Source organism: Lonchura striata, chromosome Z (genome assembly GCF_046129695.1).
Source record: "Lonchura striata isolate bLonStr1 chromosome Z, bLonStr1.mat, whole genome shotgun sequence".
In the NCBI taxonomy this organism is placed as follows: Eukaryota; Metazoa; Chordata; class Aves; order Passeriformes; family Estrildidae; genus Lonchura; species Lonchura striata.
Window position 1 is genome coordinate 38,968,134 of NC_134642.1, and position 19,281 is coordinate 38,987,414.

Here is a 19,281-nt window from a genome sequence, read left to right on the forward strand (position 1 = left end):
AAACTAGTGCCAGTTTCAGTACCACATTTCATGAAAAGTACACTAAACAAATACAGCTTAAGAGATCCTAAGTGCTCTCTTAATATCACTATGATACTGAGCTGCCCAGAGAATGAACCTTGGCATACTTTCAGAAAAGTATCCTTACAACTATTGCAACACAGAGCAGGGATATGGGTGAAGAACAAGGAATGTTGCTTTTTAATTCTCACATTATGTATTCCAAGGCACATCCAGAGAGAAGAGAGATATGAAGCAGCGTGTCAGACCTTGCTGTGTCTCAGTTCTCTCCAAAAATGATTCCTGATTTGTTCCTGGTGCCTGATGCATTCTCAGTGACATGGATCAGCACTGAACTGTAGTCAGCTGTTCTTTTAGCCTGTAGGAAAAGTCTTCTGATAAAAACAATGACAAAATGAAAGTGATGATATCAGCCAGTATGCATGGAATTTATTAGATTGGAGTAATACAGTTTTCTGAATACAGATATTCTTCTACCCTCTGTACTAAAAACCTTTTACAAATGAAAGAGATGACAGAGCTTTTTGTAAAAAAATTATAAGTAATTGTAAAAATAGCAGCTAATAGGAAGCCTGAATGCTCACAGTAGTAGCATTTCATATACCTAAAAGTAGAAACTAAATTAGAAGAACTTTGTCAGGTTTCTACACATTATTCAAATTTGAAATCCAGCCTTTTTTGCATATAAATACCAAGACGACATAATTCATGTTTTCCTAGGACTGAGTTATAGACCTCAGTGTATTGCATGAGGATTCAAAAGAACTAGATTTTAATATATGCAAATCCAAGTTCTGCTTTCTTTTCTTTACTGATGCTCTTTGTTTACTCCTTGAAAATGTCTTAATTACTGTTGCCAAATCCTTACTGATACAGCAAGAGTATGGAAATAATATGCTCAAAAATTGAAATCTGTCAGTTAAATGGAGCTAAAATAGAAAGGAATGGGCAGCCTTAGTGATTAGCACTGCCTGTAGTTACTTGCATACATCAAAATAAATATTTACACCTTTAAGGGAAGAACAAAAGGTAGCATTTGAAAACTGTAGATATGGTGAGGAAGACAACGTCCAAACGACAAATGCCTCCGAAAAAACCTGGCAAAAACTATTTGAGAGTTAAACTTGCCAAAGAGGTAGCAGTTAAACATCTATCTAATACTGGGAAGGAGATATAGGAGAAGTTACATCTTTCTTTTACAAATACTTTTATAGGTTCTTCTATAAAAAATTAGTGTCTTAATAAAAGTGAACAGTGGAAATATTAGGGAAAAAACATCAGTACTTAAAGTACAGCTAATGATTTAAACCATTTTAACAAATATCTAATGTATAAATTTCAGAACGTATACATTCTGAAAATGAAATGTATACACAATAAAATAAATTTATTGGAGAGGTTTTTTTATATTTGTTTAACATCTGAGTTAGTGTTGCTTGCTAACCAGGAGAAAAATTACTGAGCGCTTCAGTTGTGCTAAACTGAAGGACTAGTGAGGATATTAAGCATTTTAAGGACAATTAAATTTTTGATGTTATAAGTTTCTGTACTCTTAGAGAAAAAACTATTTCTATTTTTCTAAAGCATTCTGTTTCACTAGGTATACAGTGTATTATATTCATGTGGCTGAAAGAATCAAGTGTCCTAGAGTGTTTCAAACTCTCAAAAATGGTTAGACAAGTTGTCTACCTGTATATGTAGGCTACTACTGTATAAATTTCTACAAAATTACTGAACAACATGTGATGGGAAGAAGCCCATCATGGAATCACTGAATTCTTCCAGCTGGAAAAGACTCTGAAGATCATCAAGTCCAATTGTTAACCCAGCACCACTAAACCATGTCCTTAATTGCCATATCTACGTGTTTTGCACACATTTCCAGGGATAGTAACTCTGTCATTTCCCTTGACACCCTGTTCAACCCTTACAGTCAAATTTTTTTTCCCTAATATCCAATCTAAACCTTTCCTGGTGGAACTGGAGGCCATTTCCTCATTTGTGGGAGAAGAGACCAACCCCCACCTGATACACCCTCCTTTTAGGTGGTTATACAGAACAGTAAGGTCATCTCTGAGCTGCCTTTTCTCCAGGATAAACACCACCAGCTCCCTTAGCAGTTCCTAACAGAACTTTGTGCTCCAGATCCTTCCCCAACTCTGTGCCCCTTCTCTGGACACATTCCAGTAACTCAGTCTCTTTCTTGTAATAAGTGGCCCAAAATTGACCCCAGGATTTGAGGTGTGGCCTCACCAGCTCCCAGCACAGAGGGGCAGTCACTGCCCTGGTCCTGCTGGCCACACCACTGCTGATACATTCAGGATGTCCTTGGCCTTCTTGGCCACCTGGGCACATTCCAGTTCATGTTCAGCCACTGCTGACCAGCACCCCCAGGTCCTTTCCCATTCAGCAGCTTTCCAGCCATGCTGTCCCAGCCTGGAGCTGCAGGGGGTTGCTGTGACCCAAGGGCAGGACCCAGCACTTGGCCTGGTTGAACCTCACACAATTGGCCCTGGTCTGTGGGTCCAGACAGTGCAGAGCCTTCCTGCCCTCCAGCAGATCAGCACTCACACCCAGCTTGGTGCCATCTGCAAACTGGCTGAGGGTGCCCTTGATTCCCACATCCAGGTCACAAATAAACAGGACTGGGCCCAGCACTGAGCCCTGGGGGACACCACCAGCAACCAGCTGCCAGTATCAGAACTCATTGTTCATCTGGCACCACCTTTCTTCATCTTTATAAAATAACTGGGGTTTCTTTCCATTTTAACTGAAAGTGTTCTGTGTTGTGTAATGTTCTTAAAAATTCACGATTCAAAATTCTCTACTGAGGAACAGTAGGAGCTTTATTCTGTCTTAGTCCATCTCCTAATTTATCTGAATTCTCCTGTTGTTGGTGTAGGCTATGGAGCTGCTCGTGGAAAAAGCAATTAGCAGTGCGACTGGGCCACAGAGTCCTGGAGATGCATTGCGAAGAGTTTTTGAGTGTATATCTTCAGGAATCATCCTTAAAGGCAAGTTGCCTTTTATGTATACTTGCACTTAACTAATCCGAAATCTTTCTTGATAATAAAGTAAAGATGTGTTACTAATTAGCCTGATTATTGTAGGTGGTCCTGGCCTTCTGGACCCTTGTGAAAAAGATCCTTTTGATACACTTGCTGTAATGACAGATCAGCAACGAGAGGATATTACTTCAAGTGCACAGGTATGGGAATGTAGTTGTGAAGTAACTAAATTTGATGTATGGTTTTGTTTTGGTTCTGTTTTTTTTTTAATGAAGCTTTATATTGGATGTGAATTAATTTTCTCAGACTGGTAAGTCGGAGCTTACCAGTCTTAAGGTAGGCTTTGAATGTATCACAGGAGAAGATGTTATTGCACTGAAATAAATGTATTTTTTCTGAACAATTTATAGCATTCTCAGTCTGTGTCTATATATCTAGATCTGTAAACAGACTTACTGTACAGAAGTATGTTACTAGATTGGAAATTTTGTAAATACATCTGTGTAACATTCATATAATAGTAATGATCATTCATGCTTCCAGTTTAAGAGGTTAGTGCCTCTTAATTTGATCCTTTTGCTAATGATTCCTAATCGTGTGTCACTTAACATGACATGTGACAAGCCTTGGCTGTTTCAGTGCAAGCCCAGAAGCCCAAACACATGTACATTAAGCTAAGGTGCTGCACTTAGAGAAGCAGCAAAAGTGACATACAGATTTTATTTTGTTGATTTTGTTGGGAGACAAAAGATTGAATACTTAAGGGTAATATCACACATCACTGATGTTCTTTCCTAATTGTTTGACCAAGTGCTTAAAATGGATGTTTGTTTGTAGCACAAGTAACTTCTCTTTACCATTTTTCTAGTTTGCGCTGAGACTCCTTGCATTCCGTCAGATACACAAAGTTCTAGGAATGGATCCGTTACCACAGATGAATCAACGCTTCAACATCCATAATAATCGTAAAAGGAGAAGGGACAGTGATGGGGTTGATGGATTTGAAGCAGAGGGAAAGAAGGACAAAAAAGATTATGATAACTTTTAAAAATGTTTGCCATCATTGCTAATATTGATGGTAATGAAAAGTCCATTTGTTGCCTTGCTTTTACTTCATTCATAATGGTGTCTGTTTAAAACATCCAAAACCAGCTTCTTAATTAGATTTGGAAGAGAGCAACCTAGCTCTTCTGTGAGATTTTGAATATTTTAATTGGATGTACTGTATCAGACAAATTATGGATGGAAAGACTGCAAATGGTAACTTGTCATAGGAAAACATAGTTTTCCCTCATTTTCTTTAAATGTGTTGCTAAGTTTAGTATATTTTATTTTTTTTTGTCTTTTTTATTAACAAGTGCATTGTCTTCCTATCTTGACTGTATTTAACTCAGCATTTGTGTTTCTGTTGCTATGTGTATTTTGACCTTTTATTTAGAAGTATTTTTGTTTGCCTTTGACACTAGTTGTATGAGTTACTTTGTGTTAGGTAGTAAAACAGTTCCCCTCCCAATTAATATTTTAGAGAAGGTTTTTTTTTCTTTTTTTGTAAAGTGAGACTGCAGGATCATGTTTCTAAATGTGAAGGGGTTACAACACATAATTGTCCTGCCATTTGAGTGCTCAGAATTCAATGTTTTTGCCAATCTTGTGGCATTTGTCTTCTTAGTGTGATATAACAGTGTAATTAAGACAAATTTGTGTTAATCTAATCGAGTTTGCTGTTAGTTGTGCATTAGCAGTATAAAAGCTAATATATACAGTATGGTCTTGCAACAGTTTTAAAGCCACTGCATAATTGATCAAAGATTTGCATGATGGGTTTTTTGTTGTTTTTCTTTTTAATAGAAGGGCTTTAAAAACTATTATCTTAGGTTAAATGCATAGGTCTTTGTATGATTGACTTTGTGACATAGCAAGGCCAAAAAATAACTTTCTGAATTTCTTTTCTCAACAAGCAAAGGTGGGCATTTTCCATTTAGACAAAGTTAGTCATTCTTTTTGGTCAACTTTGTCAATATGGTATTAATTCCTCTCAGCCCTTAAAATAAATGTTTGTCATATCAGTGCCTGTGAGGTTATTCATTATATCTGTTCCTGTATAAAACTTCTGTGATTTTTTTCATTAATTCAAATTTTAAAAGTGAAGTATTACTTAAAAAGTGAAGGTTATCAAAGGAAAAAAACCCAGAAAATTATTTACTGTGGCCATAGTGTATGCTTATGTCTCTTTCAAAAATCTAAATATAGCAGTGGTGTAAGTAAAGTTACATCATACTGTTGATGTATGCTCTGGTACACAGGTGTGATTCTTGTCACAGCACTACAGTGGAATACACAAATAAAAGTTAAAATTTATTAAACTATTAAAATTTATTACACACTGGAAACAGAAGTTCCACTTACTCTGTTAGATGTGTATTATTCTTTGTTGCAAACTCATAAAACACAGATTAATATAGACTAACATTCCGGTAGCTGCTTTATTGATGGTTGTAGGAGAGTATCACATGTGACAAAGATAATTTCTGATACTGTTTACTAAGAAAAGTCCAACTTCTGTTCCATTTCAAGGTCGAATTTATCTTTGACCTTTTTAATAAGCAACTATTGGAGCAGGGGGCATGTTTCTGTTCCCAGCATCTACTGCTAACCAGTGTGGGCCTATGGAATAAAAATACAATATTTTAGAAAAATAGAGGGAATCTAAAGATTTAAAAAAGAAAAACACTTAATAGTGTTCTGCAAGCATTAGAGTGCAATTTTCAAGGGAGTGATTATAAGGGGTTAGCATATAAAAGTAAAGCTTTCTCAGTGTTGGAAAGCTTACTAAATAATTAGAAATAGGAAAAGCAGAAATGCTTTGAAGTTACTTTAAAAAAATTACACTCATTTCATTGTCCATTGCTCCAAGCATATGCTTGTTCTAGGGGATATCTTGCTGCCATCATGTCTAGTTAGCCATTACTATTTATTTTGAAAGCTGCAGGTGCTATTCATGTGGCTAGTTAAACTCCATACCAAAGTTTCTTTCCTCATAAGGTAAACTTTTCTATTCAGGAATGTGACCCTAAAATACAGGATTAAAAAGGTCAAAGATGTATTTTAGATTTTCTGTATTTTTGTTCTGCTGGCTTTTAGGTCCTAACCAGTTTCTGGATCTTTTGAAATATTGTATACTTAAAGTGATTCCACATTAAAGATGAAGCTGTGACCATGATTTTTGTGCTGTGTGGTGAAAGGTGAATTTGCAGTTTGATTCTGGTGTTCCTACCCATTTTAATGGATAACTCCTGACTCTTGTTAACAAATCTAAAAATGCAAAAACAAGGTTTTCAAAAGTACAGAGCTAGCTTTGACTTAAATACTACACTGTGCACTTGGAAAGGCAAAATTAACTACATGAGCGTTTGAATACCCTATGTTTTGGTAAGGCAAACAGTTTACTAATATGCACTGTTTACATTTTTTATTCAGCAATGCTGTTTGTTAAATACCACAATTGCAAACACTGTAGTCCTCATTCACAAGAGGGAAATGTACACAGAAAAGATATTGCCCCCCATGTTCACTTTAGCAGAACAGTTAGTGAACATATGAGCTGTCCTGTTTCAGACTTGTCTTCCTAGTTCATAAGTGTGTCCTGTCTGTGAGCAGTGTGGTTTCACATGGATCTGTGTGTAAAGGCACTGCTAGAAATTAAAGTATGTTAGACACAGTCCATCAACTTCTTGCCCTTTTATGAAGTTCTAGATGATCACTTAAACTTGCAGAACTATTGAATATGATGGGTTCATTTGTAGCTTCTATTTTTAGACCTTTTAGTATTTAAAATTTTTCTGCCTAGAAAACTTCCATGAGTTGGAATCAGCTTGAAATATTCCTGCAAAAATGTGCATGCATATTTAACATTCTTATTGTTGGTTGAATATCTGCTGATCATTATTAGTCTGTTAACTAGTCACACAATGCCAAATTCATTTGTTTATTAAGCAATTAAGACTTGTTTGGACTAACCAAACAGATTTAAATAGTATAGCATTAATAATGGTGGGCAATAGACAAAGTTAGCAATGGTTTCTTCCATTTCTATTTGTTTTACAAAGTACAGTGATAGAGTCAACAAAAACATCTGTTTTCCTTCATTTTTTTTTAAATGACAGCTGTAAGCCAAAGAGCCTTCTAGCCAAAAAGGCTAGCAAATTAAATTTCTCCTGAGAGATTCCTTTATAGATTCCTCCTTACTTCCTTCCTCAGAATATCTTTTTATCCTTCAGTGTGGTATTTCTCAGACTTTCAAAATTAAACAGCTGGTCTTTTTGAGAAATAAAAAAAAATCCAAGGAGTGTTCTCTATAGACTTAGTACAGCAGTTTTGATTTATACCCAAATAAAAATCAAACATAATTCTATAAATATCTGTTTATCTGTATTCTTAAATTTTGTTCCACTTTTTTTGCTTGCATTATGAAAGTCTGAGAGAAGCTTGCTGTTGTTTATTGAACTTCCTGCTTGTTTACAATTTGTATGTTAAGAAACACTGCCCTAATAATACTCAACAAGTGTCCAGTTGCTACCGAGGCAAAAGTCACTGTTTTTCAGGGACTGGCAGCTGTTGCTGGGGATATTGACCCAGCATAGTGCATACTGTCCCACATGTCATGGTCCTTACATGTGTATGGTAGCAGCTCTCTGGCCACAGAGAGCAGACACAAACTTTCTTAGGTGTTTTCTTGGGGAAGGTTGTAAGAGAAGTAGAGAAAAAAGAATCAAAACAATTCTTATCTCATTTACTGTTCCTGTATTTGTGCCCATGTGGAATGTGTTTAGAGATTGTTTACCCAAGGTAAACTTGCTTAATTGGACACTGGTGATAATGTTTTAGATTCACTGGCAGATTAGATCCATGTGTATGTTGGGACTATGAGTAGAGAGTCACGAGATTTTCAAGTTAGCTAGTTAGTGATAGTTCTTATTAGTGAAATACAGTGTGATATAGTATAAGATAATAAGAGAGCAATTGATCAGCCTTATTACCCAGATGGGGACTTACAGTGACACTTGTATTAGTAAGGGTCGTCATTTAGAAAGATCTTTTAACACTTCCTGTTTTCTTAAATTTTTGCAAAGCCATGGCCACCAGTATTTATTGCAGGGTAGTTTAAAGCCTACCAGCTTGCAGAAGGCTCAGCCACTAGCTTAAATACTTTCATATATATTCTGCATCACTCCTGTTTGGGGTTGATACTCTGAATCACAATAAACATAGCATGGCATCAAGAAACCTTGTGGATTTTGTAAGTTTTCTGTAATTAAAAATCTGAGATGCAGAACAGAGCAGCTGACCAAGAGAAAATAAATGGCTTTTTCTACAGTAGAAAGGTTACTTTAATATTAAAAGTGAGAAAAAAGGCCTCTTGTTTCAACATAAGAATCACAAATCTTGCTCCTTATACAACCTCTTTTGTTTCCTTTTCTGCATGTTGTGTTGTGTTTATATCAATATTATACATGTATGATCAGACTGTGTAAGACAGCCTTATCACAGACTTTACTTCTGGCACACATTTAAGTTTGCCAGTAATTTTCTGGTTATGCAAGTTAATGAACACTATGGGAGAGATGAAGGTGCCTGAATACAGAAGTTTACTATCATGTTTTACACACTCCTGGGCTATGTGCGGCTCCAAAAGGTGTTTCTCAGAGGTGCAGGCCCACAGCTGTCAGTCGTACTTGGATACCTCAGCATGGCTTAGGATGTTGAGAATGTCACTGCTTAGGTAACTACTTCTTCTTTTCACATGTGAGAGAAAAGCATAGTGCATCTAAGAACTGGAGCCAGAGTGATCCAGGATGTTGCCAGTATAGTCATGTGAAACTACAGCTTCAGGAAAGTGGGATAATCATGGTGGTATCAGCAGCAGAAGATGCTTGTGATAAGAAAAGTGTCTGTGATAATTAAATGCCATCCCACTTTCTACCAATAACTTCAGTAATTTATTTTATTTGTAAATGGAAAGGTAATAAAATACAATAGAAGAGACTTTCCTTCTAACCACTGTATTGACAGGAAGGGCCCTTTGTCATTGTCACTTGCCTGCCCCCTCAGGGCTGGCCAAGTTCCAGCACGTTGTTAAGGGCACTGTCCAAATGCCTTTGAACACTGACAGACTGGGGCATTGACCACTTCTCTAGAAGCTGTTGCAGTGCTTGACCACCCTTTCTTTAGAGAAATGCCTCCTAATGGCCAGGAAAGTTCTGTGCAGCTGTGAACTGCTCCCTCATGTCCTGTCCCTGGATTACAGGGAAGAGAGCTTGGCACCTCCCCTGTTCAGGAAGCTGCAGAGAGCAGTGGGGTCACCCTTCAGCCTCCCTTTCCCCAGACCAGACAAGCCCAAATTCCTCAGCCACCAGTTCCTTCCGGCCCTCCCACCAGCTTTGTTTTCCTCCTCGGGACACCTTCAAGGACCTTGCCATCCTTCTCCACCTGCAGGGCCCAGCGAGACCATCCCCTCTCTGGGCCAGCTGTGCCGTGCTCAGTGCTCTGGGATGGGGTTTGTTGGGATGGGGTTTGTCCTTGGGGCTGCCTGGGCACTGCTGACCCACCCTGAGCACAGCACCAGCCAGCCCCACCTCCCTCTGCAGCTGTCCAGCCACTCCTCTCCCACTTCACCACTGTACTTGGCATTACCCCATCCCAGGTACCGAATCCAGCATCTGAAGTTGGTAAATTTCATTCCATTGGAAAAGTGGGAGTGGGGGAGAAAAACAAAATCAAAAAACCAAACAAAAATATCAACAGAAAAACAGAACTAATTAAATGCGTCCAACTCAAGAAATAAGATGGCTAAGACCATTAGAGAGCTACAAATCAAAAGAAAACAAAAAAAAAATCACGTCTATACTCAACAACAATCAGTTTCAAAAATAGTGTAGGAAATCAAAGAGAAGGGCTCTGTTTCAGCAGAGAACATGATTGGCCACTCATGCAGCAACTGCAGCACACCAGAAAAACAGAAGAAAAAAGAAGCTCCAGGTGATTGAGGAGTTTAAGACTCAAGTGGTTTAGGCCCGTGGAACTGAGGTGTTGGATATGTTACATTCCATGTACGGTAAGTGAGCTGTGGGAAAAGGTGAAGGAAAAGCTGAAGAGTTTTTACTGACTTTCTATGCATCTCTCCTGCTTCACAGACAAAACTACATCTGGAGTCCATGCCTTCCTCCCTTGCACGTGAATCCTCAGGGCTGTGTTTGAAGTGTCCCCGTGTGCTCCCAGCAGCAGAGAGCGCTGTGGCCTCAGTAGCAGCTCCCACTGGAAAGCCAGAGTTCGTTCTCACCTTTCTGTGAGAGGCACGAAGGGAAAACTGTGATGTTTTAGCGATTACATTGCCTCTCTATTGCCAAAGAATGTATTTAAAAATAATTTTAAAATAATTCTTTAACGATGCACCAAAGTCATCATGGCAGCAAAACCCTAAATAAAATCTACTAGTGATTTAGAAGACAGCAGTGGTTAGAAACACAGCCAGAAACTATATCCTGAATAGAGGTAGATACTCCAGGGGTGTAAAGAAATTACATAAATCTGAGTAGGCATAGCAGAAGGAAGAAGAGAGACTCGATTTTGAGTCTTTGCAAAGAAGAAATTCTGCAAGGTAAGGATTCCCACTGAGGAAGGCAATCTGAGAAAGAGGTTATAAAGGGAGAGTTGATAAAATGTGTGTCAAAAGACTGTATCTGGCAAATCATTGAGAGCAGAAGGAGAGGGGAATTTCAGATAAAAATCTTGTATGAGGGGGTAGAGAGTGGTTTTTCTTTCTTGTATCTATTAAGAAACTTCTTGCAGCTGCTGCCAGGGGTGATTTCAGGGCAATAGATTCAGGAAAAGCATTCCTTACATGACAGTGGTAAATCATAAATCAGGATTCTGGATGCTTTAAGTAACAAGTTCTCCAGCATATCCAAAGGCACAAGATGAGCCCATTTACAAGCTATGGGACCAGTTCAGCTCCTGTTACAGGAGTAGCCAGGGCTGAAGTGTTTCCCAAGAAGCAGTGATGCATTCACAGAACACAGATCTGAAGCCAAGCAGTGTGGGACAAAGTCCACACAATAAAATTCCGCCAGTCCTCTGCTGGTTTATATATTCTCCCTGAGGAAAAGTCCCTCTACAAATTTCATGCACACATTTGGAAAAAATTAGATTTAAAATAACTTACTTTAGTAGAAAAACCTGGAGTTTTGGAAGTGCGGGTGATTTCTGGAATTCTCAAGAAAAATGTTTCCAAATACCCACCTGACATTGAGGCATGCCAGATTGCCATGTGGATATCAGCATGAATATTTTAATTCTAGCATGAATGCATTTTAATTCTAGAAAGTTTGGTCAAGGAACTTTCCAAGAGCCTGAAGATAGAAACCACAGCAATTGCAGAGAAAAATATATTCTAGTAAATCAGAAGTATTTGCTAACAGTGAAGAACACATGGATTTATGAGATTCCTTTTACAAGATTTGCTGCTTCTATAAAGTTTGCTGTTTCAAAGCCTCGTTTGTTTTAGCCAAATAGAAGTATGGCTTGCTTAGACAATGGCCTTTTTGAAGTCAAGAACAGTAAAGGGAAGCCTCTAGACTCATGTTTGTGTTTTGCCATGAGTTTCTGCTAAAGAGCATGTAGCCTTCCTGAAGGGGTAGGTTTGCGCCTTTTCTCAGATTATCTGGGCTAGATTTTTTAGTTGCAGCAGTGGTATGGGAGGTGGGGATGACAGCATGAGTTGGATGGCTTCTTTCATTACCTGACATCCATGATTACTGACACATACATGCATTTTGCATTAGGAAATCAAAGCCAAGAATAAGTGAAGGGCCTGGGTGGATGAAGTAAAACAAGCACATTTTCTCACTGCAGTCATGCACTAGATAAAATTTTCACTTCTAAAGGAAAGAACAGAAGAGCCAGGACACAGCCAACAAAAAATTTCAAGTTTGTATGTGTCCTTCCCAAAGAGAAGAGCTAACTGTTTAAGCCTCATAACGAGTATTTCTCCCCATGGATATGTTGGAACTAACCTGTCCTGTACCCTGTAATTCAGACACTGGATGGTTGTCACTAGCTTTACTTTGCTTGTCCTCATTCCCAGCAGGAAGAATCCTGCACAGGAGCAACTATTTGACTAGATGGACCAGATTCCTAGCTAGTGACAGACAGTTGGACATTGTTCCCAAGGACTTTTTATCCACACTGCATTTAGAGAAGTGACTTGGAAAGAAAGAATTAGGGCTGCCCAAGAACACCCAGCTTAGGGACTGCCATCAAACTGGGAGCTGAATGCTGCTTTTTTCCTTTTGTGGGATTCACTCCAAGACAGAAGAGTCAATTCACATCCTTTGATATCAGGAAGGCTACACTTAAATTTATCGGTCTGGTTATTTACAAGTTCATGATTCTTAGGGCTTCCCTTTGGACTGCAGGTTTAGAAGAAACAAGGGTGAGAGGAGAGCCCCGATGTAACTTTGCCTCACATCCAGCCATGGTGTAGGCTTTTTCCCAATGCAGGTGAGGTTTGGTTCACCCTTTGTATACTGTTAAGGATAAGAACTACTCAGGATGAAGAAATTTCTGCTCACAGCATTTTGGAGAATAAAATAAAGTTCACCACATGACAAAGAAGTCTCTGTGTGCCCAAAAACAAGTAATTGTGTTTGCTTAAAAACAGCTAAAAAAAGGTGGGGAACTTCCCTAGCCCTTGTATTCTTGTTTGTGACACCCATGCTTTCCTGGGTGAGTAGAGTTATTAAAAAGTTACTCACTTCCTCTTCACCCAGTTGTAGCTATTAAGAGAGGTGATTTTGCTATTCAATATGTGGTGCTTTGTTCCCTGAGTTTTCACAACTATCTCAGCAATATTTTGTTTTCCATCCTCAAGTTTAAGACATGTAATTCCCAGCTGCATCTCTGTGACTAAAGTAAACACTCTGGTCCAGGGCGTTTCTCAGCAGTTAATGCCTCTATCCCACTCTTCATGGTGTAGCTGTGTATTTGGTCTTGCACTCTTCTGTGTACATATTTTGGAACTATATGTCTCAAATGGCAGATGAACCTTCCTGGTTAGAATGGTTAGAAAAGTTAATTCTGAAAGGCCCTGGTAGAACAAAAACATTCAGTAATTAAGGGATGGATGCAAAATGGCACTGGTCTGTATTACTACCCCTGAAGGAAGTGCTGTTTGCAATCTGAGTCATGATGTGTGGCCATGTGGGACATCACAGATGACTTTACTTAAGAAAAACATTGCATCTCTTCAACCACCTTCAGGGAGGAACTGGGCACATAGTGTCTCAGGACTGAGACGTGGGATGGAAGAGGAATCAGAGCCAGATATTTCAGCTGAGAAAAGCTAGAGTAGAACTGCTTTCCCTTTACCCAGAGAGATTAGGTTTTCACAATGAGGAGCAGAAAATTGCTTAAGAAATTGAATCACACAACACAATCAGTAGAGAAAGGCCACTGCAACAAAGATAAAACATAAAAGATTTATATAGGACAGCATTACAAAATCTCTGACCATATACTTCAAAAATGGACTCATCTCAAAGGTAACAGACTGCAATCTGAACCAAGTTGAGAAACTAATTCCTGAAGGACACTGAAAGTACTGGAAAATTAAAATGTCACTGCGGATATAGTATTAGAAGAGCCCTTTTATGGTTTTTGTTTTTGTTTTCCTTTTTAGAATTTTATTAATTTGCAGAAAGCTAACATTCATGACTTTTCACAGAACATTCTTAGCCTGTACAAAGCAGAGGTAGCTGCTGGCTGTCTGTGGACTGATTGGTGACCTTTTCCCAGAGGACATCTCAGTATATTCCTCATTTCTGACTTTTTCCCTGGTAGTCCCCAGTAATCTGACTTCCAGTTTCATCTTAAGTCTTCTATATTTCTTGGATACTGATTTCAGCCACTTTAATGTGTTCTCTTACAATGTTTGAAATACTAAAGTCCTAAACTGAGTTACTTAATTGAACAGAAGAAATAAGGAGTATCAGACCCAGCATGCATGGCAGATCTTTGCATATTCAGGGTAAATCCAACACCTCTTCTGAGCTGCACATGGGCATCTGCAATGCTCTGTGAAATGTCAGAGTAACTGTATGGGTACATTAGAAATACCCAGGTTTGCACACCTAAGTGCAGCTCCTCTGGTAAGGCCCAGATAAATGTGAAAATAAGAAAAATCAAACTGTACACACAGGTAGATTTTCTGAACAGAAGGATCATGGAATCTTGACAAATGGTAATTGTTTGAGACCCTCTTTTGAGATGCTACTTCACATTCTTTACCTGTGTCACCATTGGAGTTGCATGTACCAAAAAGTAGTGTCCCGACCTGGATCCAGTCATGATGAGAGTTCAAAGGGGAGCACAGCTGCAGATTCTGGCCTCTGATTTGCCACTGTGGAATGGGAGTTACTCTGCAGCACTGCAAAGACTCCCTCTATTTTCTTCAAAAAGAGGAAATGGGAGTAGAAGTTAGATATAGCCAGGCATGTTTGCTCAACACTCATGAATGGCTTTAAAAATTCATTACATCTATCCAGCCCGTGCCAAAGCACCCACAACACACAGTGGCCTGCACCTGCTGAGTATCCAGGCACCCTTTGTACTCCCCAAGGCACCAAGATTTACAAAGGCCCAGGCTCAGAAAAACTGAAATGTGATACAAAGAGCTGTGTTCAGTGATCTTCACCAACTGTGCTCCAGATACTGTCTAGGATAATGCCTTATCCAGGATACTTACTTCTCAGAGCCAAGGAAATGCTGACAAGGAGGACTGCCACAAAGGGAAATATGAGATACCACTTGCAGTTAAGAGGAGCACTGAAAGAAAACTGCTAGAGAAGCTGAAACAGCTCCTTGTGTCTCCCGTCCATCAGCTGTTGTGCCACCCAGCCTGGGCACAGCTGAGAATTCAACCCAAAAAATTATTCCGATTAATAGCATGTGAATTTTTAAACAAAGTAATCTCTGTTTATAGGAAAAGCAGAGCTGGTCTGTGAGCTTCCCTCCTGCAGTCAGCATTAAATACTGTGATTATGCTTCTAGAAAAGTATCAGAATGAAAATGCAGCAGCTAAATGCCTTATATTCTTCACCAACAGTAGACAATCTGGTTTTTAAAAGGTTTTACTCTTCTACATTTGCATGATTGTCATTGATTTATATATAAAATTGAACAAAATTAAATTACATTATTTGATAAGCTCCTTTTCATTTTAATGGCTTGAAAGTCATTTGCAGCATGTAACAAGACTTCCCATTTAGAAGAAACATGGGAAGACAGATCCTATTAATACACCATTCCAGGAACTCCAGTTTGTTATAGAAATTTTATTTTAGAAGTCTTTATTAGTGAAGAGAACAATTCCAAATGATTGAATATCATTGAACTGTCTTATTTCCTTGCTGGTATAGAGCAATTTGGAACAACACTGCAGAGTGACAATGCTGAAGAGAGGGACCACATTAAAATGACAAAGAACTATGTAAATACATGAGAGGCACTAGTGACTATGGGGGAAGTGTAAAAACAAGGAGGGGAAGGACGGCATCTGAAAGGCCAACTTCAGCCTGGCCAAGCTGAATTCCTGAGGTTCTCCGAGCTCTGGACAGTCTTTTGAGGCTGTTTCTTAACAAGGAATTTATTTGCTTCCCCCATTGCTTTTAGAAGGAATCTATTTACCTCCACTGCCTGCAGGAGGAATCTACAGAGATGAGGTGGCTGGGCTGAAGTTGCCTTTTGTAAGTACTCCCAGTTTTTAGAAGAGAAAGTGAGAATACATCATTCTTCCTGGGGAAAGAGAAGAAGCCTTTGTGTTTGGTAATCTGCTGGGCACAGTCAGGGTTGCAGTTGGCCCTTTCAGATGCTAATGTTCTCTGAATTAAGTTAACTTGCTTGTGATAGCTTTATTTCTTTCATTCCAGAAAAGATGAACTAAGGGGGTATCCAAATCCAGTCCCCAAATTCTAGCAGAAAGGCTTCATATCCCTTCTGCAATGGGTTCAGTCCAACACATTTTGCATCCTGGAGAGGAAACCACAGGACGAAGCACTCCCTGTTCATCATCATGTGGATATTTTGCTTATGGAGAATAGCAGTTGCACTCAGATTTTATGTACGGTTTTTTTTATGACAAGATGAAGAATGAATTCCCATGTGCTGTGTGGGAATTAAGGCTCCTTTTGTACTTCCCATCAGAGTTAAGACCCTGGCCTGGTGTCAAAATGCTATATCAGTAAATAGCTGATTTTTGCCTTAGTGTGCTGCAAAACTCAAGGCGTGCTGAGGTATTCACATTATTCCCACTCTAAATACAGGTATTTTAAGAGATTTTTTTAATATGCTATTTTCTTTCTTTAAGTACTTTAATACACTGGAGAGCACAGAGGTGGTGTCCCACATTTCCCCTCACACTGGATTTGCACCAGTTTAATCCCATGGGGTGTACTTTTGACCTATGCAGCTGAGGTCAGATGCAACGTTAGGAATGATGTGGAAGCAGCTGTGGAGTGAAACATGAGAGCTCTTCAGCACGGGATCCCATACCAGAATAGCCTTTTTTGTAAAGCTACTCATGAAAGCTTTGAACACTATTTTCGAGGGTTTTTTTTCCCAAAGAGAAGGTGATTAAATCCAAAAGAATTCTCATCCCTTGACTCTGAAAACAGGGAAATTGCTCTTTTTCTGTATTGAAACAGTCACTCCATTTAACTTTTATAAATGCTGTCTTATAACTCCATGTAATCTTTTTTCTTCCTCCTGTAGTTTTCCTAGGTCTGGGTTTGGAGCAAGGTAAACAAAGGCAAGTATTAAAAGAAGAAGAGGAGGGAATGATATGAAAAGTGCTTATCACTAATATTTGAAGGAGCTGTTAATATTTACATTCTATGCCTACTGAAGTTTGTAAAGTATGGGGTTTTTTTGTGAAAATATTTCCATAAAATCTACTCTGCACAAATTATCACCTGGGTTACCATTTGCCATTTGAATTGCTGGGTAGTCTTGCTGCATTGCCACAGGCCATCTACAATATTTGCATTGTTCTGTATCCATATAAAAATGAAGCTTTTAAAAGTAACCTACATACCAGTTAAACCTGGTGTGCATTTACAGCTCTGATTAGTGTTCAAAGACGACATTCCAGGGAGGCTGTGGCTGTAACACATTAAATAAGCATTGGGCAGAGCACTCCTCGAAGTGTATCAGCAGTCACATTTTAGAGGGTTTTGAGGATTATTTGATAGAAAGCATGTTTTATGACATTTTTCTTGCCCTTCTCCTGTCAAAAGTAACACTTTGCATCTCGATGCCTTGTTTAGAATTTCTTTAATGCTGAGCTGTCTTCTGGGTGTTTACAGATACAACACAGGCGTTTAGCAGCTGAGTGAGAAGTAGTGCAACAGATTAATTAAACGGAGCTTAGATGCGATATTGGGAATAAAGTCTTTATTGTGAGGGGGGCGAAGCAGTGGCACAGGTTGCCCAGGGAAGCTGTAGATGCCGCATCCCTGGCAGTGCTCAAGGCTGGATGGGGCTTGGAGCATCCCAGTGGAAGGTGTCCCTACCCCCGGCAGGGGGGTGGGTCCAGATGAGCTTTAAGGTCTTTTACAACCCAAACCATTCCGCGATTTTATGACTCTGTGGACGTGACGGCTTGATCAAGGAGCAGGCCGGGAGCGGGAGGTCCCCGAGCTGCGCAGCAAAGGCCGGCGGCTACGCCGACACGGCGCGGGGCCCGCGGCCGGCCCGGCAGAGCCCCGGGGCGCCCCGTGAGGCGGCGCTGCCGCAGAAATGGCGCGGCCGGGGGCGGGCCTGGGCGGCGCCGGCTCCGTGATGCGGCTCGGCGCCGCTCCTTCCGCGGGATCGCTCCTTCCGCTGCCTCCCCGCTCGGGACGAGCGCTGGGGAGCGCCGCCGCCACGGGCCGGGGCCATGTTGGGCGGCGGGGCCCGGGCGGCCAAGCCGTCCTTCGTGTCCTACATCAGCCCGGAGGTGCGGGGCCGGGCGGGCGGGGCCGGGCAGCCGCGGCTCCCGGCCGGGGCGCGGGGCGCGCTGCGGGGCGGGGGAGCGGGGCCGGGGCTGCCGCGGGCGCTGCGGGGCTCCGCCTGCCCCGAGCGGCAGCGGCGTGGGGGAGAGCTAAAAAACAGAGCTGGCCGGTCAGCCCACTTGTTTCTCTAAGCCGTGGCCAGGTGTCGGGCTGCGCTTGTTCGGCCCGTAAGGTGGGACTTTCCGAACCTGTTCTTATTGTCCCTGGAGAGCATCGCTTCACGTTCTTCTCGGTGGGCTCCTTGCTCTCGGTTCCGCCAGTGGAAAGCCCTGGGTATCCTTCCTTAACAGCTCGGTGTTGAATTCTTGGCAGTGTGTGTATTTCTGTGTGTATCTTTGGTATTGTTCTGCCTGTTGTCTTTCACTTACTTGTTTGAACTTATTGTTGACAGCTTGATCGAAGTGATCTTAGACTCAGTTTACTGAGGTCATCTTGTTAGCGCTTGGTATTAGGTCAGTATTGTTTTTCTGTATTCCATCATTCTTATTCCTGGTAAACAGCTGTTTTCTAGGAAAAACATTTGATTAATATGAGCCGTAAGTGTTGGGAATTTCCCTCTCCTAGTTCTTTGTAATCTGTGTCAAACTGATTCTTCTTAATTGTTAATTCTCTTGAGAGCTTCTTAAGGGAGAGATTTTTTGTCGATCTTGTTAGTTAGTGCAGAGTGTGTCACTGATAGGACCTTGGTGAATCTGACGGTTTTATTTTACACTGGATCTGAAGGAACAATCAGAGTTGTTATGGTCAAAATCAGCTGTGGTATTTAAAACTTATGTCCTTCGTTTGTGATAGCAAATCTGGTTTTTATATGTTGTTCAGTCCTGATGGCTTGTAGTTTCATCAGTTTACTTTGTAAGTTTTATCTCGTATTTCCATGCAAAAACAGATGGAAGTGATAGGTACAAATATTTCTGCAGTCAGCAAATATATCCATGTCTAAGGTCACTTTTTCACCTTTGGAAAGTACCTCATACAAATATACCAGGAACTGTATTTTGTGAAACGAGCAACTTCACCTGTTTGACTTACTGGAAGACATTTCACCATTTAAATGAGTGTGGTGTATGGCTAAAGCTTGCTAGAAAAAATGGCTGATTGAAAAGAGCACAAGTAAATATATACACTGTGCAGCAAGATCCCAAATAGTAAAG

The 19,281-nt window shown here is 40.2% G+C and overlaps 2 protein-coding genes across 3 annotated transcripts in view; both read left to right on the forward strand.

Moving 5' to 3' along the window:
• The window catches only part of ZFR (zinc finger RNA binding protein), a 47,472-nt gene extending 41,223 nt beyond the window's left edge, over nucleotides 1–6,249 (forward strand). For both annotated transcript variants that reach the window (XM_021554692.2, XM_021554693.2), the window contains exons 18-20: nucleotides 2,924–3,035; nucleotides 3,132–3,229; nucleotides 3,898–6,249. In XM_021554692.2, coding sequence (XP_021410367.1) covers nucleotides 2,924–3,035; nucleotides 3,132–3,229; nucleotides 3,898–4,077 — 390 coding nt within the window. In that variant the 3' untranslated portion in view covers nucleotides 4,078–6,249. The remainder of the gene's footprint in view (nucleotides 1–2,923; nucleotides 3,036–3,131; nucleotides 3,230–3,897) is intronic.
• Nucleotides 6,250–17,952: 11,703 nt separating this feature from the next.
• Nucleotides 17,953–19,281, forward strand: part of MTMR12 (myotubularin related protein 12) — a 33,669-nt gene continuing 32,340 nt past the window's right edge. Inside the window, exon 1 of the mRNA XM_021554569.3 lies at nucleotides 17,953–18,075. Within this exon, the coding sequence (XP_021410244.3) occupies nucleotides 18,016–18,075 (60 nt within the window). The 5' untranslated portion in view covers nucleotides 17,953–18,015. The remainder of the gene's footprint in view (nucleotides 18,076–19,281) is intronic.